Raw genomic sequence first — 24,075 nt, 5'->3', positions numbered from 1 at the left:
ATATTAAAAATAAGAGGAGATATGTAAGGAAGAAATTTGAACCACTTGTCACAAGGAACTATAATTTGTCGTAACTTAATTTCATTCAGTTATTCCGGAGGACAATCAGTGTAACCCAGGGAGAAGTTACCGCTCTTAGTGAGCCTCGCTTCCCGGAAGCTGGAATTCAGTACAAGGAAAATGGCGACTCTGTCAGTGTGCCAGCCGCAGCTTGGAGGTTTCAGTTTCGAAAATTGCAAGAGGTAAGGATTCAGTGAGAATTCAAAAAGAGCGGAGCATATCCACGTGTTTAGTGACTTTTATATTTAGAAATGAAATGATTTATTAATGTATTCTCTGTGTTGAGTTATTTCATTTCGGGCCGCTCCATTCTCTTCACGGCCTCCTTGAATGACTCAGACATTTCTCAACGCTGTTTTTCTTGAGTTATGTGATGAATGAAAGAATGGGGGGGATTTTACAAAATTATTTCGTAGGCTGCGACAATTTACACGTGGTGATGAATACTCAGTTTTCAAACTCTCAAGTAAAAGTTAGCTACAGTTTGAGTATTAGCTAGCCTAGCTATAGGGCCAATAGTAGCCAGTCCGTAAAGCCGGCTAACGGAAAACAATGCATAACGTAGTTGGTTGGCTAAGGTAGCCGACTTGCTGGCTAGCTACAAGTTGTTTAGTCACAACCGTGTTGAATTTCTAAATTCAAATACATATTGACTTGTTACATTTTTAGTGTCAAGTTTGACATCCATCTCATTTCCCATTGGCTTGGCTTGCGCTCCACCCGCATCGCTGCCCGCCGATGATACAGCAGATTTTAGTTTGAGACCTATCAATTTACCTGGCCGGATCGTTATCAAATATTGTTGTGTGCAATGGGTGTAGCATATATTTGATTAGCTACATTTGATATTGAATTGGCCTACCAACACATTCGTATTAAATTTTACAAGATGCATAGTCATCAAGGGCCCATGTAGTTCTGAAGTCACGTGTCGATGACTGTCTAGCATGCACAATTTCTGACCATGTTTCTGTTGTTTTAGGAATGCAGTCTTGGAAGCTGAAGTTACCAAATTAGGATGCAACGTACCATCTGCCCGGAAAACAGGCACCACAATCTGTGGGGTTGTTTTTAAGGTAAGGATAACTTTGTTTACATATTTATTTCACCTCTACCATAGTGATGAAGATAACACTACAAATGTACTGATGATAATACATGCTGCTGTGTTTTCCTGAAGTAGCCTAAATTCAGCGCTCTACAATTCCACCATTGCTTCCTTTATCCTGTATGTGGTTAAGTTTGATTTAATGTATAAAACTCCACATTTTGACTTGAGCTATCAAACATTGAGCAAGAAATGCATACAATATGCCTACAATCGCTCTTTAAAAATGAGATGTATACTTCTTGTTTGAACTAGTTTTTATTTATTTTTCCCTGTAGGATGGGATAGTTCTTGGTGCTGACACCAGGGCCACAGAGGGCATGATTGTGGCAGATAAGAATTGCTCCAAGATCCATTACATCTCCCCAAACATCTAGTAAGTGACCCCTTGTCCAATGTTAGTTTTCTGTTTTAATATTAGATTTAGGGCTGGGTGATATGGCTAAAATATAGTATATGGTATTTTTCACATAATTTATGGTATTTTACAGTTATGTTTTTGATTAATACTAGTTCTAAATGTGGTTTGAGTATCCTGAGGCTGCATTCATTGTAGCTGGGGGTTTTAACAAGGCTAATCTGAAAACAAGACTCCCTAAATTGTATCAGCATATCGATTGCGCAACCAGGGCTGGTAAAACCCTGGATCATTGTTATTCTAACTTCCGCGACGCATATAAGGCCCTCCCCTGTCTTCCTTTCGGAAAAGCTGACCACGACTCCATTTTGATGCTCCCAGCCTACAGACAGAAACTAAAACAAGAAGCTCCCGCGCTCCGGTCTGTTCAACCCCGGGTCGACCATTCTGATTCCACGCTTCAAGACTGCTTCGATCACGTGGATTGGGATATGTTCCGCATTGCGTCCAACAACAACATTGACGAATACGCTGATTCGGTGAGCGAGTTCATTAGGAGGTGCATTGACGATGTCATACCCATAGCAACGATTAAAACATTCCCAAACCAGAAACCGTGGATTGATGGCAGCATTCACGTGAAACTCAAAGCGCAAACCACTGCTTTTAACCAAGGCAAGGTGACCGGAAACATGACTGAATACAAACAGTGTAACTATTCCCTCCAAGGCAATCAAACAAGCTATGTGTCCGTATAGAGACAAAGTAGAGTCACAATTCAACAGCTCAGACACAAGAGCTATGTGGTAGGGTCTACAGTCAATCACGGATTACAAAAAGAAAACCAGCCCCGTCGCGAACCAGGATGTCTTGCTCCCAGACAGAAATCACTTTTTTGCCCGCTTTGAGGACAATACAGTGCCACTGACAGGGCCCGCAACCAAAACCTGCGGACTCTCCTTCGTTGCAGCCGCCGTGAGTAAAACATTTAAACGTGTTAACCCTCGCAAGGCTGCATCCCCAGCCGCGTCCTCGGAGCATGCGCAGACCAGCTAGCTGGTGTGTTTACGGACATATTCAATCAATCCTTATCCCAGAGGAATACCTATGTGAGAATGCTGTTCATCGATTACAGCTCAGCATTTAACACCATAGTACCCTCCAAACACTTCATTAAGCTCGAGACCCTGGGTCTCGACCCTGCCCTGTGCAACTGGGTAATGGACTTCCTGACGGGCCGTCCCCAGGTGGTGAGGGTAGGTAACAACCTCTCCACCCCGCTGATCCTCAACACTGGGGCCCCACAAGGGTGTGTTCTGAGCCCTCTCCTGTACTCCCTGTTCACCCATGACTGAGTGGCCATGCACGCCTCCAACTCATTCATCAAGTTTGCAGACGACACTACAGTGGTATGCTTGATTACCAACAACGACGAGACGGCCTACAGGGAGGAGGCGAGGGCCCTCGGAGTGTGGTGTCAGGAACATAACCTCACACTCAACGTCAACAAATGAAAGGAAATGATCGTGGACTCCAGGAAACAGCAGAGGGAGCACTCCCCCCTATCCACATCGACGGGACAGTAGTGGAGAGGGTAGTAGGTTTTAAGTTCCTCGGTGTACACATCACTGACAAACTGAATTGGCCCACCCACACAGACAGTCGTGAAGAAGGCACAGCAGCGTCTCTTCAACCTCAGGAGGCTGAAGAAATTCGGCTTGTCACCAAACTGCTACAGATGCACAATCGAGAGCATCCTGGTACGGCAACTCTCCAGAGGGTAGTGAAGTCTGCACAACGCTTCATCGGGGGCAAACTACCTGCCCTCCAGGACACCTACGCCACCAGATGTCACAGGAAGGCCATAAAGATCATCAAGGACATCAACCACCCGAACCACTGCCTGTTCACCCCGCTATCATCCAGAAGGCGAGGTCAGTACAGGTGCATCAAAGCAGGGACCAAGAGACTGAAAAACAGCTTCTATCTCAAGGCCATCAGGCTGTTAAACAGCCACCACTAACATTGAGTGGCTGCTGCCAACATACTGACTCAACTCCAGCCACTTTAATTATGGAAATTGATGAAAATTGATGTAAAAATGTATCACTAGCTACTTTAAACAATGCCACTTAATATAATGTTTACATACCCTACATTACTCATCTCATATGTATATACTGTACTCGATACCATCTACTGCATCTTGCCTATGACGTTCTGTACCATCACTCATTCATATCTTTATGTACATATTCTTTATCCCTTTACACTTGTGTGTGTGTATAAGGTAGTAGTTTTGGAATTGTTAGATTACTCGTTGGTTATTACTGAATTGTCTGAACTAGAACCACAAGCATTTCGCTACACTCGCATTAACATCTGTTAACCATGTGTATGTGACAAATAAAATTTGATTGATTTGAGTAGTTCATAAAGCACATTTAGACCCCAGGGTGGCAACAGATCAATTACAAGTTATTTCAATGGGGGTTTCTCCATTCTGGTAGTTTTATACTGTTTCAATCCACCTCCAAACAAAATTGTCTGCATTTTCATCACTTTCTGCACTTTTTAAATTATAATTTCCACACTGCTACACAGGGCTGCATTATATGTACAAACATCTAGGCCTAGTTAACTGTTGGAATCATGGAAATAAAATAATTATTCTAATTCTATAGTTGGAATATTGTGGGCAGCACCTTGAATAAATTGTTTGACAACAAATGGATCCAGTAAGCCAGGGAGGAATTATTGACAGGGTAGGAACCAAAGTGTTGGTCAGTGTTTCCAGGTGGCCCTATTACATGTTTTCTTACCTCATGTAGCTAGCTAGCTAACATACTCATACTTCGCCTATTCCTCTGATAAGCATATTTGTGCAACAGTATCTTATCTAGCCCTACCCCAGCACTGGTACCAGGCTGTTATTAGCTAGCCTCTTGCTCCTACCTGGCACGCAGGCGTCCCATCTAGAGATCTGGAAATGCAAATGCGCTACGCTAAATGCTAATAGTATTAGTTAAAACTCAAACGTTCATTAAAATACACATGCAGGGTATTGAATTAAAGCTACACTCGTTGTGAATCCAGGCAACAAGTCAGATTTTTTAAATGCTTTTCGGCGAAAGCATGAGAAGCTATTATCTGATAGCATGTAACACCCCAAAAGACCCGCAGGGGACGTAAACAAAATAATTAGCATAGTCTGCGCTACACAAACCGCACAATAAAATATAAAACATTCATTACCTTTGATCATCTTCTTTGTTGGCACTCCTAGATGTCCCATAATCACTATTGGGTCTTTTTTTAAATTAAATCGGTCCATATATAGCCTAGATATCGATCTATGAAGACTGTGTGATAAACGAAAAAAATAGCGTTTCATAACGTAACGTCATTTTTTAATTAAAAAAGTCGACGATAAACTTTCACAAAACACTTCGAAATACTTTTGTAATGCAACTTTAGGTATCATCAGGAGGCGATGTAAATTCTATAGGTGTCCGTCTGGAAAAAATGTCAGGAGAAATCTCAACCAAAATATCCGGTCAGAGACCGGAGGGAATCGGTTCCCTTGATTCGGTTTGACCAAGAATCAAAGCCGAAGCAAATGACAAGACTCTAGACATCGTGTGGAAACTGTAGGTACTGCAACCTCGGCCTCATTTAATTCGGTTCACCTTTAACAATTCCTGGATGTGGCGCATGGATATTTATTTCCATTTTCAGTGATCAGATTTTCCTGCACTTTTTGATGAAACGCACGTTCTGTTATAGTCACAGCAGTGATTTAACCAGTTTTATAAACGTCTGAGTGTTTTCTATCCACACATACTAATCATATGCATATACTATATTCCTGGCATGAGCAGCAGGGCGCTGAAATGTTGCGTGATTTTTAACGGAATATTCGAAAAAGTAGGGGGTAGGAGTAACAGGCTAGCAAGGTTTGCTCTGACTCTTAGTAATTTTATCAAGCTAGCTAGCCAGCTAACTAGCGATAAGCATTAGTTGCTAACACAATTTATTTTGGCAGCAACTTGCTATGGAAAGACAAACTAGCAGACAGTGGAAAGCTGCATGTCACCAACATCTTGTTGCGTCCATCTGATCATGCAGAGAAAGTGCAAGAAAGTGCTCTTGATTCTGATCGAGCAAATGCTCTCTCCTTGAGTGACGGGCCGGGCTTGGTGTGGTAAGCGGCATGCAGCAAGAGGAGATGGAGAAAGATGACTCCAGTAACAAACGGGAGTAAACTGTAAATTACACGCGCCTGAGATGCGTATCACATTTAACAAGCCAAACAATAAAATACTGTTATAGAAGGTAAAGTAAAAACCCAAACCAGTCTGTTCATCAATACCGGTGTATATAGTCAATTATAAGCTGCTCTAATTGTTGGGAAACTGTTTATAATAGAAATTAGGCACCTCGGGGGTTTGTGATATATGACCAGTATACCATGGCTAAGGGCCGTGTCTAGGCACTCCGCGGTGCGTCGTGTTTAAGAAGACTGTAGCTGTGTTATATTGGTCATATATCACAAACCTCCAAGGTGCCTTATTTCTAAACTGTTTACCAACAATTAGAGCAGCAGGGTAGCCTAGTGGTAAGAGCGTTGGACTAGTAACCGGAAGGTTGCAAGTTCAAAACCCCCGAGCTGACAAGGTACAAATCTGTCGTTCTGCCCCTGAACAAGCAGTTAACCCACTGTTCCTAGGCCGTCATTGAAAATAAGAATTTGTTCTTAACTGACTTGCCTAGTTAAATCACGGTGAAATAAATATTGGCCATATACCATACCCCCTCGTGCCTTATTGCTTAAATAAGGTATACCGCCAGCCCTAGGGTGAATGACCTAACATTGTTGTGGTGTACTTTCTGTGTAACAGGAGGTAACGGGAATGACATGTCTATTGTTTATCTCGGTGCTTCAGTGAACACTGGTTGGAACATGTCCTGCCATTTTAGACTTTAGTATACATCAGAGGCATCATATTCAAGTGTGGTTTCATAAATGCACGTCAACTCCATAATCCTGACCTCCATTTCATCCAGTTGCTGTGGAGCGGGTACGGCAGCAGACACTGAGATGACCACCCAGATCATCTCCTCTAACCTGGAGCTGCACTCCCTCTCTACGAGCCGGCTGCCCCGCGTGGCCACTGCCAACCGCATGCTCAAGCAGATGCTCTTTAGGTATGCCACCTATCTAGCCCCCCCAGTGTCTGTGGACTTTTGCTCCTCCCTAGTACTTGATTGATGAATTAAAGTTACTGATTAGTAAGGGACCCCCCTCACCTGCTGGTCTAGATCTTAATTGAAAGGGGGGGGGGAAGCAGCAGACATTTGGCCCTCCATGGAATTAGTTTGACAGCCCTGATGTAGAGTAATGCTGGGTGTCTATGTTGTGAAAAGTAGTCAATAGAAGAGAAGGAATAGTTTGTTGCGTTCTCAGATACCAGGGTCACATTGGTGCTGCCCTGGTGCTGGGTGGAGTGGACTGCAACGGGCCCCATCTCTACAGCATCTACCCCCACGGCTCCACTGACAAGCTTCCTTACGTCACTATGGGTGAGTTTACCAGTTAACTACTTCCCTTTGTTTGTCGTTAATACTGCCATGCTCCACTAGAGGCTGCTGCTGTTTGCATTCAACTTTTTCTGAAGCTGTTATTCAGTTAAACCACATTACAATCTACAGATGTGCTCAATCCTGTCAGATGAGTGTATTGTCAAGTCACTTCAGAGAAAAAATGTGAATTTGGTAGGCCAGGCAGATTTGTCGAAACCACCACAAGCACAAACAAATCAAATCAAATTTATTTATATAGCCCTTCGTACATCAGCTGATATCTCAAAGTGCTGTACAGAAACCCAGCCTAAAACCCCAAACAGCAAACAATGCAGGTGTAAAAGCACGGTGGCTAGGAAAAACTCCCTAGAAAGGCCAAAACCTAGGAAGAAACCTAGAGAGGAACCGGGCTATGTGGGGTGGCCAGTCCTCTTCTGGCTGTGCCGGGTAGAGATTATAACAGAACATAACCAAGATGTTCAAATGTTCATAAATGACCAGCATGGTCAAATAATAAGGCAGAACAGTTGAAACTGGAGCAGCAGCACAGTCAGGTGGACTGGGGACAGCAAGGAGCCATCATGTCAGGTAGTCCTGGGGCACGGTCCTAGGGCTCAGGTCAGTTGAAACTGGAGCAGGAGCATGGCCAGGTGGACTGGGGACAGCAAGGAGTCCTCATGTCAGGTAGTCCTGGGACATGGTCCTAGGGCCCAGGCCAGTTGAAACTGGAGCAGCAGCATGGCCAGGTGGACTGGGGACAGCAAGGAGTCATCATGTCAGGTAGTCCTGGGGCATGGTCCTAGGGCTCAGGTCCTCCGAGAGAGAGAAAGAAAGGAGAGAATTAGAGAACGCACACTTAGATTCACACAGGACACCGAATAGGACAGGAGAAGTACTCCAGATAAACAAACTGACCCTAGCCCCCCGACACAAACTACTGCAGCATAAATACTGGAGGCTGAGACAGGAGGGGTCAGGAGACACTGTGGCCCCATCCGAGGACACCCCCGGACAGGGCCAAACAGGAAGGATATAACCCCACCCACTTTGCCAAAGCACAGCCCCCACACCACTAGAGGGAAATCTTCAACCACCAACTTACCATCCTGAGACAAGGCCGAGTATAGCCCACAAAGATCTCCGACACGGTACAACCCGGGGGGGGGGCACATTTCATAACACCTTCAGGGAGGTAACCTTTGAGAGCAACAATTAACACTTGAAGCGGCCTAAACAATTAAAATTCTTGGGGCGGTTGTCTTACCCAGAAAACATAATGAATACGAGGTTTAGCTGAGCTTTGGAGTAAAGATGCCGCCCACAGCAGAATTGAATAAGCATCAATATTTAATATAATATATGCCATTTAGCAGACGCTTTTATCCAAAGCGACTTACAGTCATGTGTGCATACATTCTACGTATGGGTGGTCCCGGGAATCGAACCCACTACCCTGGCGTTACAAGCGCCATGCTCTACCAACTGAGCTACAACCGGACGTGGGGATAGGGTTGGGGCACCAGGTGTTTGGTGAAGGGGGGGAGGGGATGTCCTCATATACCTGCAATGGAATGAGGGGTACCCGTGGGAACTGACCAGGGTCCTTAATTTCAACCCACACAGCTGTTCTTAAAAATGACCTCTGTATGTATTTTGCAGAATGGCTCCTCTTGTCGACTTTTCCCATTCTCATTCAACTGAAAGAGGTAAAGCTGAATGGAGCCAGAAAAGCTGGACCAGGGTAGACTGACGTGAGTAGGAAGTTTGTAGGTGTGCATTGATGGGATCCCTGCTTGGTCTTGCGATAGAAATGAGGTCTGTGCTCGTGGCGGTTTCGACAATTATTCTGGTGCTACCAAATGTCATTTTTGGTGAGTTTGGCCATTTTTAATAATTTTTTTTTAAACCTTTATTTAACCAGGCAAGTCAGTGAAGAACAAATTCTTATTTTCAATGACGGCCTAGGAACAGTGGGTTAACTGCCTGTTCAGGGGCAGAACCTTGTCAGCTCGGGGGTTTGAACTTGCAACCTTCCGGTTCTTAGTCCAACTCTCTAACCACTAGGCTACCCTGCCGCCCCGCCTCGTTCACAAGCGAATGTGAACGAGAGACTTTGCAAATGAAGAGTACTGGCTCTGGAGCAGCATGTGTTCACACTATTTGCCCTGGTGAGTCCACACAATGGGCCTGTCTGCTCTGTTCGGAGATGGGGGAGGAGGCTGAGAATGGAGAAGAGAAAAAACGCAAGGAAATCAAAAGGTGGCAGCTGTACAGAACTCATCCAAAAGGCTTTGACTTCTCAAACACGGCAGAAAGCCAACACAATATGATGCCCCGTCACCTTATTAATTCAGCCATTTACTTAGTTAACGTGACCCCCTGAGTTTACCTTGGTAGTTAGTGCAGAATTCTTAAATTTACATGCAGGGAAAAAAGATAAAACGCATATGAGAAACACTGCAAGTCAGTTTGTAAAAACGTTGCCCTGCTAAAGCTGTGCCGGTCAACTTTTTAAGTGCTGGTATTGTGAAGTGGGAAAGTCTAGGTGCAACAACTGCTCAGCCTTGAAGTGGTAGGCCACCCAAGCTCATAGAAGCGGACTGCCGAGTACTGAAGTGTGCAGCACTTACAAATCCTCTGTCCTCTGTTGCAACACTCACTACTGAGTTCCAAACTGCCTCTGGAAGCAACATCAGCACAAGAACTCTTATTCTGGAGCTTAATGAAATGTGTTACTATGGCTGAGCAGCCGCACCCAAGCCTGAGATCACCATGCTCGATACCAAGCATCAGCTGGAGTGGTATAAAGCTCGTCGCCATTGGACGAGAATGGAAACACGTTCTCTGGAGTGATGAATCACGCTTCACCATCTTGGAGTCCGACGGACGAATCTGGGTTTGGCAGATGCCAGGAGAACACTACCTACCTGAATGCGAAGTACCAAAGTTTTGTGTGGGAGGAATAACAGTCTGAGGCTGTTTTTCATATTTTGGGATAGACCCCTTAGTTCCAGTGAAGGAAATCTTAACACTACAGCATACAATGACATTCTAGACGATTCTGTGATTCCAACTTTGTGGCAACAATTTGGGGAAGGCCCTTTCCTGTTTCAGCATGATAATGCCCCCATGCACAAAGCGAGGTCCATACAGACAGGGTTTGTAGAGATCGGTGTGGAAGAACTTACCTGGCCTTCACAGAGCCCTGACCTCAACCCCATCAGACACCTTTGGGATGAATTGGAACGGCGACTGCAAGCTAGGCCTAATCGCCCAACGTCAGTGCCCGACCTCACTAATGCTCTTGTGGAAGCAAGTCCCTGCAGCAATGTTCCAACATCTAGTGGAAAGCTTTCCCAGAACAGTGGAGGCTGTTGCAGCAGCAAAGGGAAGACCAATTCCATATTAATGCCCATGATAGAACGAACGGGCATTCTATCAACGCTCTGACTGATGTGTACCAACTTTTCTCTGGCATATTTCTCGGTGTAGCCAGCCTATTTGTATTTTTTTCCCTCTAAAATGCAAGATTAACTTTTAAGAAATGCATTGGGAAGTGTAACTGGCTACTTTCTATTATAAACTGAAATATGATGGTCATGCATAGTTTTTGTGGAAAATACTTTGCTTTTTCATTAAGCTCATTTAGCTTATGTGGCTGCCAGCCAAATAGCATTGCACTTCTGTTGTCATCTGATAAATGAAGCTATTTGCTGCCTAATGTGTGGTACTAATGTATTTTCGGTGAGGGAAACCAGTTGCACATCCCTGATCACCTGAAACAAAAAAAAGCAACACTTTCAATATAAAACGTGACCCCTGTCAATACACAGCTGGACTCTCCTGCTCCCACTTTCTCCGGTTGTGCTATTTACAAACACGTGACTGGCTCAACTGTTCTGGGGAACTACGGTCAGCTTCATAATGTAAACTAATGTGGCAGGTGAAATGAAGAACGCAATCTGCTTTATCTCCTAATATATTGCACAAGTTAACTGCAGATATTTACTTAAAAGTAGCTACAAATATTTAAATGTATAAAAAAACGTCAAAGAAATAGGTTTGACTTTATTGAAAAACCATGTCTATTTATACACAGTATATACTGCCCAAGCCTACTGCAAATAGCTTTTTCTTTACTCGTTTGGGAGAATGTTGCTTCATTCTACGAACTGGTGCTTCTTCGTTTGTGGTGATTTTTAAACTAGTGTATCTCCTTCATATTCGACTCTGGTATTTCTCTACTGAGCTACGTGGAAGCGGAGGGAATTTGGCTGAATATTCAGCCACATGAATAATAGAAGCCTGTTTTAAATCCAGTCACTAATAAAAGGAGGCATGTGAGGATTGGGAGAAAGGAAGAGGTTACACACACACACTTCCTGCCTCTCTCCGAGAATCGCTTTCCCCGGCATTTACTCAGGAGGCGTGAGGCCGTCACTTGAAAGGCTGTTGTGCTGACAAAGAACCTATGGGGGTTCTTTCACTACACCTTTCCAGCCAACGCTGCAAGATTGTCTGCTTTCTCAGACTTTCCATGAAAATGTAAGAAACTGGGGGGGACTAGCTACATATGAAAGTCTCCTTTTTTCTCCCACTCCTTATTGTTATTTTACCATTTGTTTTTTAAATTTAATCAATAGCTTTAAAAAAAGTGTTTTATTTTGTCCCTTCCTACTCTATATACAATAAATATCAACCTCTTATCCCTCTGTTTTTCACCCTCATTTATACCAACCCACTCCCCTTCTCCACCTTCTCTCACTCTACTATATTTTTGTCTCGTTCCCACTCTACGGCCCGGCTCATTCATATTCATGTATCAGTATGTTGCATGTCAGCGAGCCGAGGCCTCATATTAGGGAGTCCCACCAGGAGCTCATGTCTGCCCCTTCTGGAGAGTGAAACATGCATGAGAAATGATCAATGGCCTCCTCACATTCCCCCCCGGCACCAATGTCAATTGAATATCGTGCATGTAGTGGAAGTCTCACCATACCATTTTAGAGCCCAGTGACTGATGAGCCAGGGTAACCAGTAGAACCCGGTGACTGACTGATGAGCTAGGGTAACCAGTAGAGCCCGGTGACTGACTGATGAGCCAGGGTAACCAGTAGAGCCCGGTGACTGACTGATGAGCCCGGGTAACCAGTAGAACCCGGTGACTGACTGATGAGCCAGGGTAACCAGTAGAGCCCGGTGACTGACTGATGAGCTAGGGTAACCAGTAGAGCCCAGTGACTGATGAGCTAGGGTAACCAGTAGAACCCGGTGACTGACTGAGCTAGGGTAACCAGTAGAGCCCGGTGACTGATGAGCCAGGGTAACCAGTAGAGCCCGGTGACTGACTGATGAGCCCGGGTAACCAGTAGAGCCCGGTGACTGACTGATGAGCTAGGGTAACCAGTAGAGCCCAGTGACTGATGAGCTAGGGTAACCAGTAGAACCCGGTCACTGACTGATGAGCCAGGGTAACCAGTAGAGCCCGGTGACTGACTGAGCCCGGGTAACCAGTAGAGCCCGGTGACTGACTGAGCTAGGGTAACCAGTAGAGCCCAGTGACTGACTGATGAGCTAGGGTAACCAGTAGAGCCCAGTGACTGATGAGCTAGGGTAACCAGTAGAACCCGGTCACTGACTGATGAGCCAGGGTAACCAGTAGAGCCCGGTGACTGACTGAGCCCGGGTAACCAGTAGAGCCCGGTGACTGACTGATGAGCTAGGGTAACCAGTAGAGCCCAGTGACTGACTGATGAGCTAGGGTAACCAGTAGAGCCCGGTGACTGACTGATGAGCCCGGGTAACCAGTAGAGCCCGGTGACTGACTAACTGAGCTAGGGTAACCAGTAGAGCCCAGTGACTGATGAGCTAGGGTAACCAGTAGAACCCGGTGACTGACTGATGAGCCAGGGTAACCAGCAGAGAGCCCGGTGACTGACTGATGAGCCCGGGTAACTGAGGCATGTTCAGTAGGCACGAAGTGGAAGGAAACTCTGAACCGGAGTGTTACAGGGAGGTGCCATCGGCACTTGTCCAATAAGAAACTAATTAGTGTTTCCTGTTGCAAACCGGTGTGCCATAGCAAACTCAACAGGATAGCTAGAGACCAGAATGCCTGTGTGAGGTTACTATGGCTCACATTTAAAAAACTTGAATGTTGTGTAGACTTTAGATAAACATTGGGTGAGGCTTTGGCCCAACAGCCATGCTTTCACACATTTTGTTCTGTTTTTAAGTCAACCTATTAACCTCTATCGTTCAACCTATTACCTCCATCGAACCATTTTTACTCTCCTCTTCACCTTCTACTGTACTGGCAAATCACAATGTAACTCAGCCAGTGCAACTTCTTAATGACTCCCCTGGCAACCTGGCTATAAAACACCAGACAGCGGCCGCACACGGAGAGGAAGATGGCATGATGGATGCTGTGGGGTTAAGGAGAGAGGGGAGAAGGTATGGTAGAAAATGACTCTTCTGTTGTAAAAGAGACACAGCTGTAGAGAAGTCCTAATGGCCAGTCTCCACCAAAACAAAGGGATTCTTCAACTTCCTGCTTCTTGCTTTTGTCACAGCTAAGCATTTTCTTTAGCGAGCTAATTGCCCGCCACATCTGAGGCGCTTTAGAAAATGGACTCCAGGCGCGTCGTTACATAGTGTTTCTTTAAGAAGTGGGCGTTGGAAATGAACAGTCAGCTGAAACCTGAACCAGACATTCAGTCATGGTTACCAGGAGGGACCTTTTGTAAGCATTTTTGAAAGTGGTGTTTTCAAACTTTGTATGGTCCTCAACATTTTACTTTCCACTGCGACTGTCGTAAACCATTCGGCCTATGTCTTAGTAAGTTGACCCGTAGTCTTGTCTTGGTCACTGGTATAAAAATAAAATAAATATTTGATGGTTTAATTCTGGTCACTCCAACAGTCATTAACCATGCAGTTTTTGTGTTTCTCTGTTCTCTCATAGGTTCTGGCTCTCTGGCTGCCATGGCTGTGTTTGAGGACCGCTATAAGCAAGACATGGAGGTGAGTTGGACCTGGCCCATCAGCCATTTTGTACATCTACGCATCATCTTCATATATCAAAATGGAGGAATACATGGCCATGCACATATTTTAAACCACAATAGTCTAAACAAACCTGCAATTTGAAACAAGTCGACTATGCTTACGACAGCAGAGAATATACACCTGCTTTACCTCATTGTGAAGCTCCTCTGGATTTGGCGAAGCCCTGGGTCAACGCAATGGATAGTCATGTTATGAGCATGTTATATATATCTAAGCCACATTGTCCTGTTGGACTCCAGCATTTAACTCTCCCTCCAAGATGGTACAGTTTGGCTGTATGGCTTGGTCACGGCAAGGCCCTGGGTGTTAGTGGTTTGGAGATGGGGCCACAGTTCTCCTCTCAGTGGACTCCCGTTAAACTGATCAACACACACACACACACAAATAATCATGCTACATACACAGTGTTGTGATGGTCATGGAATTTTGGGTGACAGTTGTTTATGTGACATGTTCACCCTAGTTATGAGGGTTATTTTCATGACTATACAATTACCGTGCCAGCCCTACATAGTGTCACGCCAACACATCTCTACACACAATATATTTTATCCTACCTCCCACACTGGTGTCTATATAAATCCTGGCTCTATTTCTGCCTCTCCATTGCCATTTTCACCCAAAGATAAACTTTTTATACTCTTTTTTTTAAGTGTCATCAAAGGCTTTGCTGAACAAGGAAGCAGAAATATGCCACAGTCGTTTTTGCTATTCGCACATCTTCAGTTGGGTTGTAGGGGGAAGGAGGCGTGCGTGTGTGCGCAGTTATACAAGTTATCAGAATGCTATTGTATTTTATGGCAACCTGAGTAATGGAGACTGTCGTACATTCAGAACCTGGCTTCACGTGTGTGTGTGGCCGGAGAGAGCAGAGCAGCAGACATCCCGGGGGTCTCTACTCCCTCAACGGGTGTTAGCTAGCTACCTGTCCCAGGGCACAATTGGAGCCAGGATAATGGAGGGAACCAATAATAGAAAAACAGTAATTGGGGGTGAGAGGATAGGGAGGAGTGGAGTTGCCCCCCCCCTTGTTTTTCGTAACCTTTTGTCTCTGTCGTTCCATTGAAGTAGGGCTTTCAGGTGCATCAACCTGCAACGTTTCAATGGAGTGAACATGCTGGTAATCAACATCCATTTGAAGACTGCGGAAGGCTGCTGTGGTTGTTGCTCTTGGCACATACTGTAGCGAATTCCCCGGAGACGCCTGTCACAGAGCAACTTCTACTGAATTAAAGGCATTAACGGGGTTTTGTGCTAGTGTTTATATGGAGGCTTTTGTTGCAGTGTTCTTATTGAAGGGTTCAGGTGTTTCTCATTGAGGGTGGAGATTGGGGTCATAGACTGCCTATCATTGGGGCAGTGGTCATCCACAGTGCCTTGCGAAAGTATTCACCTCCCTTGGCATTTTTCCTGTTTTGTTGGCTTACAACCTGGAATTAAAATATATTTTTGGGTGGTTTATCATTTGAGTTACACAACTTTGAAGATGCTAATTATTTTTTGGGGTGAAACAAACATGAAATATGACAAAACCAAAAACAGAACTTGCATAACTATTCCCCCTCCAAGTCAATTCTTTGTAGAGCCACCTTCAGCTTCAAGTCTCTTGGGATATGTCTCTAAACTTGGCACATCTAGCCACTGGGATTTTTGCCCATTCTTCAAGGCAAAACTGCTCCAGCGCCTTCAAGTTGGATGGGTTCCTGCTGGTGTACAGCAATCTAAGTCATACCACAGATTTTCTCTGGAAGACTGAAACAGGTTTCCATCAAGAATTTCCCGGTATTTAGCGCCATCCATCATTCCTTCAAATCTGACCAGTTTCCCAGTCCCTGCCAATGGTGATAAACAGCATGATGCTGCCACCACCATGCTTCACTGTGGGGATGGTGTCCTCTGGGTGATGAGAGGTGTTGGGTTTGCGCCAGACATAGCGTTTTCCTTGATGGCCAAAAAGCTCAATTTTAGTCTCATCTGACCGGAGTACCACCTTCCATATGTTTGGGGAGTCTCTCACATGCCTGTTGGCGAACACCAAACGTGTTAGCTTATTTTTTTTCTTTTTTGGGCCACTGTTCCATAAAGCCCACCTCTGTGGAGTGTACGACTTAGTGGTCCTATGGACAGATACTCCAATCTCCGCTGTGGAGCTTTGCAGCTCCTCCAGGGTTATCTTTGGTCTCTTTGTTGCCTGTGATTAATGCCCTCTTTGCCTGGTCTGTGGGTTTTGGTGGGCGGCCCTCTCTTGGCAGGTTTGTTGTGGTGCCAAATTATTTACATTTTATAATAATGGATTTAATGGTGCTCCGTGGGATGTTCAAAGTTTCAGATATTTTTTAATAATCTAATCCCGATCTGTACTTCTCCACAACTTTGTCCCTGACCTGTTTGGAGAGCTCCTTGGTCTTCATGGTGTCCCTTGCTTAACCTCTCTGGGTTATGTGGGACGGTAGCATCCCACCTGGCCAAAAGCCAGGGAAAATGCAGGGTGCCAAATTAAAATAAATTACTATAGAAATCAAACTTTGATTAAATCACACATGCAAGATAGCAAATTAAAGCTACACTTGTTGTAAATCCAGTCAACATGTCAGATTTTAAAAAGGGCTTTTCGGCGAAAGTAAACAATGCTATTATCTGAGGATAGCACCTCCGTAAACAAAGAGAGAAAGCATATTTCAACCCTGCAGGCGTGACACAACGCAGAAATCAAAATATAATTCATGCCTTACCTTTGACGAGCTTCTTTTGTTGGCACTCCAATATGTCCCATAAATATCACAAATGGTCCTTTTTGTTCGATTAATTCCATCGATATACACTGCTCAAAAAAATAAAGGGAACACTAAAATAACACATCCTAGATCTGAATGAATGAAATATTCTTATTAAATACTTTTTTCTTTACATAATTGAATGTGCTGACAAAAAAATCACACAAATTATCAATGGAAATCAAATTTATCAACCCATGGAGGTCTGGAATAGTAGTGACACTCAAAATTTAAAGTGGAAAACCACACTACAGGCTGATCCAACTTTGTAATGTCCTTAAAACAAGTCAAAATGAGGCTCAGTGGTGTGTGTGGCCTCCACGTGTCTGTATGACCTCCCTACAATGCCTGGGCATGCTCCTGATGAGGTGGCGGATGGTCTCCTGAGGGATCTCCTCCCAGACCTGGTCTAAAGCATCCGCCAACTCTTGGACAGTCTGGTGGATGGAGCGAGACATGATGTCCCAGATGTGCTCAATTGGATTCAGGTCTGGGGAATGGGCAGGCCAGTCCATAGCATCAATGCCTTCCTATTGCGCAGGAACTGCTGACACACTCCAGCAACATGAGGTCTAGCATTGTCTTGCATTAGGAGGAACACAGGGCCAACAGCACCAGCATATGGTCTCACAAGGGGTTTGAGTATCTCATCTCGGTACCTAATGGCAGTCAAGCTACCTCTGGCGAGCACATGGAGGGCTGTGCGGCCGCCCCACACCATGACTGACCCACCACCAAACCGGTCATGCTGGAGAATGTTGCAGGCAGCAGAACGTTCTCCAGCAGAACGTTCTCCAGATTCTGTCCCGTCTGTCACGTGCTCAGTGGCGAATTTGCCAATCTTGGTGTTCTCTGGCAAATGCCAAACGTCCTGCACGGTGTTGGGCTGTAAGCCCCACCTGTGGACGTCGGGCCCTCATACCACCCTCATGGAGTCTGTTTCTGACCGTTTGAGCAGACACATGCACATTTTTAAATATTTTATTTCGCTTCACCAATTTGGATTATTTTGTGTATGTCCATTACATGAAATCTAAATAAAAATACATTTAAAATACAGGTTGTAATGCAACAAAACATAGGAAAAACGCCATGGGGGGTGAATACTTTTGCAAGGCACTGTAGTTGAGTGCATGTACATACATCAAGAAAAGTGCTCTGATGTAAAGGAGTACACTGGGCCCACATCTTCAACCCTTGTAGCAATCACACTCTTCATCTTCACATTTTTCCCCCTTGTCCTACTCCACCCTGCGTAGCAGGCTGGGGTTGAGGTGCTGTTCCTTCCTGTCACGGCCTGGTTCAGTTCTGTTCAAGCCGCCTCCTCTGGCCCCCCAGAGAGCAGTAGAGTACAGGCCCTGGGCCCAGTAAGATGGATGACCCATAGCCAGAGTGACACTCCACCAGTCTGTCTGATTTATGAAGTCCCCCTCTGCTCCTCTGTGGGACTGAGGAGGGTTTATGAGACTGCGTGAAAGTGTCAGTCTCTTCTAGGCCTATATACTTCCCCAGTGTTTTTATATATATATTTCTCTTTCTCCTGGAGAATAAACAGTATCCCTGCTTACCTATTCTCGACATGAGATGTCATGAACTGTGTTTTGTTGTAAATCTCTTTCTGAGCCTTGTGATCTTAAACGTGAGTGGTGTGTGATGTTACGGGCTAATCTGGGGACCTGCTCCAACAACATGTTTCTCCGTTAACTATTCTGTGCCAGAAGGGGCTCCGTTGTGTGTTTGGAGAAACACTGCCGTTGTCACCTAGTGTATTATTGACTTGTCGCTAAACCTGATTTTGATGATCAGTATAGAGCATCTGACTGACTTGCAGATATTTTTTTTATTCTGCTGTTTTCTTGACCCCCCTCCACCCCAGACCTCCTTTTCTATCCTCATTAGCAGCAAGTTGAAATGGCTCTAAACCAGAACAGACAGCTGGAACACGCCTTGTCATTTCCTCCCCTTGTCACTCAACCTCCACTTCCTGCATCTCCACACACAACACGACTTCTAGTTATTACAAATGGAATATGACAAGAAGTCGGGGGGTACCGGCTGCGTACCAATATGTAAAGGGGTGTCTGGTAAAGGGGTCTCCATGGGAAAGCGGTGTAGTAAACTGCTGCTTTTATTTGGCACGTGGCCCAATTAGAGATCAAGCCTGCCCCCCCCTCCCGTTCCCGGGAGTCGCCAATACCCTGAAGACGACAGATGTTGAACACTGTCTTCTGTGGCATATTTAATATGGTTATGAAATATTGAAATGGTGTGTGTTGGTGCCGTGGGGAGGCTGTATTATAATCTGGGGCAGGAGGCAGCAGTTATGTTGTTCACACACTGATTGCAGGGGAATACATGTGTCTCAAGTGTGCGTTTACACACTAAAGTGTGCATTTTTATTTCAATCGAGTCTTACTTGAGATGGGTCTCAAACTGGGCTTTTCAGTTTTACAGGTAGGATCTTTTGGATTGTCTCCTATACGGTACATAATTAACATGCTTGATTTGACTTAGCTAGATGGACTATTTAATATTCTTGTCAGGGTCCATGATATTTTAAGTCCAACCCAGAGCTGGCGGCCATGTTGAATGATGTCATGGGTATATGGCAATGTAGATATCAATGTTATTATAGTGAACTAAAACTAATAATGAAAAAACTATATAAAATAACAAACCAGTTTGAAAAACTGAAACTCTACAGATATTCTACGAGTTTGAGTGGTGAATCTAAAGCAACTGACTAGACGAAGTCGTGAAATTGGAGGTGCATCTGTGACAGCCAAAAGTCGGACACTAAGGCTCAGATCAGCATGGCAGTGTTGCATTGTTTATAAAATGTTTTCTTTTAGAATGTCAAAATAAGTATCTAACCCCATATCTCACATTCACAATCTCAAATGATAATGTACAGGGAGTCTACAAAACATTAGGAACGCCTGCTCTTTCCATGAGACTCCAGTGAAAGCTGTTATCCCTTATTGGTCACCTGTTAAATCCAATTCAATAATTGTAGATGAAGGGGAGGAGACCAGTTAAATAAGGATTTTTAACTCTTGAGATAAATATTTTGTCTTGCATGTTTCACTTAAGTGCCTTTGCCTTTGAACGGGGTATAGTAGTAGGTGCCAGGCGCACCGGTTTGTATCAAGAACTGCAACGCTGCTGTGTTTTTCACACTGAAATCTTTTCTCGTCTTCAGACCAATCAAAAGCAGGCAGTGCTTTGACCAATGGCAGAGAGGAAGGACGCAATTCATTTTCTCAGGTAGTTTTAGCAAGGTAAATCAATATTAACTTCATGCAAAACATTCAGAAATGTAGTTGGCTACATTCTTTCTATGGTAAACATCATATCTGACGGCCGTGCATCGTCTTTGCAAAAAATAACTTGCACTTTCATAGTAAGCGGATTTACTGTGTGGCTGCTAGCCAAATAGTGTTGCACTTCTGTTGTCGTCTAATGAAAACAATGCTATTTTTCTCTGCTAAATGTTTTTGCATAAATGTATTTTGTGATGAAAACTAGAGTTTTATGGCCCTGATCCACTTGAAGCCACAACAAAAAACTACGTTTTCAATATAAAACGCAGGTGAAATGATTTAAGACGCAGCTTTTTTTGATGGACTGCATTTTGAAAATGCAGATTTCTGAAAGCTGCCGTGTCCCCTGGTCTTTGTCTCTCCTGTATCATAAATCATATTTTAGGAACTAAGTTGTCTCTCAGCCCCACAGCAGCTGCCAGACTATGCTGAATAATTGATGAAACCGTGGACACACGGACGCTTTGTAGAAACATTAGCAGTCTCTTTCTCACCCACACAAGTACCACACACCCTGACTTTAGTGTGGTTCCACCAGCGACCATGGACTGAGGGTTTTGTGTTACTGAGTGGTGCTGTTTAAAAACACACCAGGTGTCTTCTGGTGTCCGTGTAATGAAGTCCCAGTAGGCCACCCAGCCCACTGCTGGTTAGAGAACCATGACCCAGCCCCTGCTAACCTTAGCACTGTGCTGGTGGTGTCACACACTGGGGATTAGGACAAACACACTGAGGATATTTCTTAAAATCTTGTGTGTGTTTGCGCAAGAGAATTAGACTGCTCAGGTTTCCACACAGCTACGGGTGTGTGCACCACTCATCTCTTCTCATCCAGTCAGATGTGTTCTGCGTTGTCTCTGTTGATATTACCTGAATAAAACGGTCTGTTCCATGATAGAACAAACTACTTTAAGCCCTCGGCTGTCTGCAAACCTAAACCAATCTCTTCCATGCTAGATGAGACACAAGCTGTGGGCAAAGTGTTGCCGGCGGCAGTTGAAGCTAGTGGATATTAGATGCATCCCTACCGGGAACGATTTTCCTGTTTAGGATGTCGGAATGGTAGGAAGACATTTTGGCATGTTGTTTAATTACCGTAGTCATTTCTCTCTGCAGGGTTAGACTTAAAACCAAGTTAGCCGTATTAAATCCCAGTGGGGTTAAAAACAACAATGAAATGAAGATATAGTGAACAACTGTGTAAATTTGAATTCTGTGAGTGGGATCGTAACCATTGTGTTCTTGTGGACAGATGGCACAATACACTAGTGGAGTTTGATACACGGTCACCAAGTAAAGGCTAAATATGCTTATTTAGCAGATGTCTTTAACCTTAGTACGTGACGGGGTACTCCATCCTGCAACATCAGCTACCTTAACATAGTCAAACCTGGTCTTAAAGGCCCCTGTAGCAGGGCTGAACTTTAACACTCAGACTACAGAGGAAAGGCCATGAGTCTGACACACCGCATTTTGTCTTTTTAATTTGATTTATTTTTCAATTCTTTGTCAGAATGTGTCTCAACTCTTCACACCCTCATTAAACGCCAAGGTGAATTATGAAGCGCTCTTCCTCCCAGATACTAGATGAAGAGCTCTGAGGTGGCGATGGCCTCCACTGTGGAGTCTGGTAGAGCTCACAGAGGGGGCAAGTCTCCTCCGTTAGCCATTGTGTTAAAACGCTCTGGCTGAGGAGGACCATTTATCTTGCGTGATGTGACAGATGCATTTATCACATGGCCTGGAGAGGATGGGGGGGACGCTTGAAAATTAGCATTTAGCTCTACAGTACTTCAGGAAGGCGCTACTGCTCTTAGCGATGATGGTCAATAGAGGGAGCCCTTGCTTTTCCCATGGTGTTTGTAGATGGGTGGGAATTCCTACTCACTACTTCTTGCTCAGCTTGAGTTGTCATCTTTCATAAGAAGCCACAGCTATAGCCTGATCCAGACACAACCATGTGACCTGTGCAGAAGGTTTATATGTAGGGCAGCTCTACCCCTCCATCCTGAGAAGTAGTGGAATAAGCATTGGATTAATTCACTCGGTACATGAAGAGATGATATTGATCATGTTTACAATAATGATTGTTGTTTTTCCTCTCCTCAGGAGGAAGATGCCAAGCGGCTGGTTCGGGATGCCATCGCGGCTGGCATCTTCAACGACCTTGGCTCCGGCAGCAATATTGACCTGTGTGTCATCACCAAGGGCAGGGTGGACTACCTGAGGCCTCACGACATGGCCAACAAGAAGGGTGTCCGGTAAGGCCACCTACCCACCAACAGTCCCCACAATCTCCCCTCAATAGTCCCCATATTTTGATAAATTATTTGTCCTCATGTCCCTTCACTTGTCACCTTAATGTGGTTTCCATGTCCCATCAGTGTTATTGGTCCCCACAGCAGTCTCATTAAGTCTGGAGAACAGTTGCTTGCTGACTGGATTGCCTCGTCAATACAAGCACAATAACAAATGGCACAAATTTGTTCATATTTTGAGTGCAAGAACCTTTGCATGGTTTGAGTATTATTCCTTCCCAAACCCTTATTCACCCATGATAGAGGATGTTTTCCCCTACAGCAGTGCATCGTTGTTAATCATTCAATTTCTGAATGAGTTCTAGTTATTTGTGTCCTTTTAAAATTTGTTAAGAATGTATTGTTGAGTTGCATTGTTGGTAATGAATCATCTGTAACGGCGAATGCCCCATCCCTTTGGCCTGTTCTGTTTGAAGATGTGTGTATGAGCATGAAGCCTTGCCCCACCAGTGAGTAATAAATACCTAGTTCTGTGTGGAGTGCTCTAGACTTTAACCATAGCATTTTGTCTCACCCACCTGAATACTCTTGTTTGACTACTAACCCACTTAACCCAGCAAGTTTGTGCTTCTCGTGACCTCTGCTGCTTGTTCAATTTCATAGAACTAAGTTGCACATTTGTTTTTTGTCATACTCCAAAAAGCACAGTGCTAGAGAGAAATGCATTCTCCAAAGTCACATGACTCATGGAAGCCATTTGTGTGTTTTACATTGTATTTTACATCCAAGAATTAGTAGCTCCCAGAGGCTCATCAGACCAGTTTATGCTGTATTGAATGCCTATATATATCTTTTTAAAATTAGAATCTAATTCCTTTATCTTTCCAATCAGCACCGGTAATTACAAGTACAAGCAAGGAACAACCGGAGTCCTGACGAAGTCCGTGATCAAATTGGATCTGGAGGTGGTTGAGGAGACGGTTCAGACTATGGATACCTCTTGAAGCCTCACCGGAACATTCTGATGTTTTCCCTGTTGTTACTTCCCAAATTCGCCTTTACTTCCTTCAGTGGAGATGGCATGTTTTTCCATGGTTTAAAATAAAGTTTGCGTTGAGTCTTCAATGTCTCCTAAGTGTTTTTTTTCTTCTAGCTGGCAGTTTGACAAACACATGAATTGTTATAATTATTGAAGTTTGAAGAGGGAACAATGGAGAACAAGTTGGTCTGTTTTAGGGAATTAATTTTTTATGTTTAAACGGGAAATATAAATGATCAGAATGTTTACTAGTATGCTGGTGAATTCATTGATCTCACTGCATGAACTACCATCTCGTTGCAGACGACGATGTGGGTCTGGTGGATGTCTCTTTGGTGAGTATCTCAAGATCACAGGTCAACCAATGTCAGTGCTGTTCCAGGATTGACAGATATCTGGGTGGTCCTGTGTAGCTCAGTTGGTAAAGCATGGCGCTTGTAACGCCAGGGTAGTGGGTTCGATCCCCGGGACCACCCATACGTAGAATGTATGCACACATGA

At 44.4% G+C, this 24,075-nt stretch overlaps 1 protein-coding gene across 1 annotated transcript; it reads left to right on the top strand.

The window, feature by feature from the left end:
* The first annotated feature begins 103 nt into the window (after positions 1-103).
* Positions 104-23,657, top strand: psmb7 (proteasome 20S subunit beta 7). The gene is made up of 8 exons (XM_046290457.1): positions 104-242; positions 1,043-1,136; positions 1,447-1,544; positions 6,594-6,734; positions 6,994-7,109; positions 14,077-14,135; positions 22,387-22,538; positions 23,428-23,657. The coding sequence occupies exons 1-8, from the start codon at positions 181-183 to the stop codon at positions 23,537-23,539; spliced, it is 834 nt and encodes a 277-aa protein (XP_046146413.1). The 5' UTR covers positions 104-180; the 3' UTR covers positions 23,540-23,657.
* The last annotated feature ends 418 nt before the right edge of the window (positions 23,658-24,075 follow it).

The sequence above is a fragment of the Oncorhynchus gorbuscha genome, linkage group LG11 (assembly GCF_021184085.1).
Source record: "Oncorhynchus gorbuscha isolate QuinsamMale2020 ecotype Even-year linkage group LG11, OgorEven_v1.0, whole genome shotgun sequence".
Lineage (NCBI taxonomy): Eukaryota > Metazoa > Chordata > Actinopteri > Salmoniformes > Salmonidae > Oncorhynchus > Oncorhynchus gorbuscha.
The sequence above is the reverse complement of the archived record's forward strand: the minus strand, read 5'-3'. Positions and strand labels throughout refer to the sequence as shown.

Coding starts and splice junctions, on each gene's coding strand:
- psmb7 (XM_046290457.1), top strand. CDS start 181: ATGGCGACTCTGTCAGTGTGCCAGCCGCAGCTTGGAGGTTTCAGTTTC. Junction 243..1,042: donor AGTTTCGAAAATTGCAAGAG/GTAAGGATTCAG, acceptor CTGTTGTTTTAG/GAATGCAGTCTTGGAAGCTG. Junction 6,735..6,993: donor CTCAAGCAGATGCTCTTTAG/GTATGCCACCTA, acceptor TTGCGTTCTCAG/ATACCAGGGTCACATTGGTG.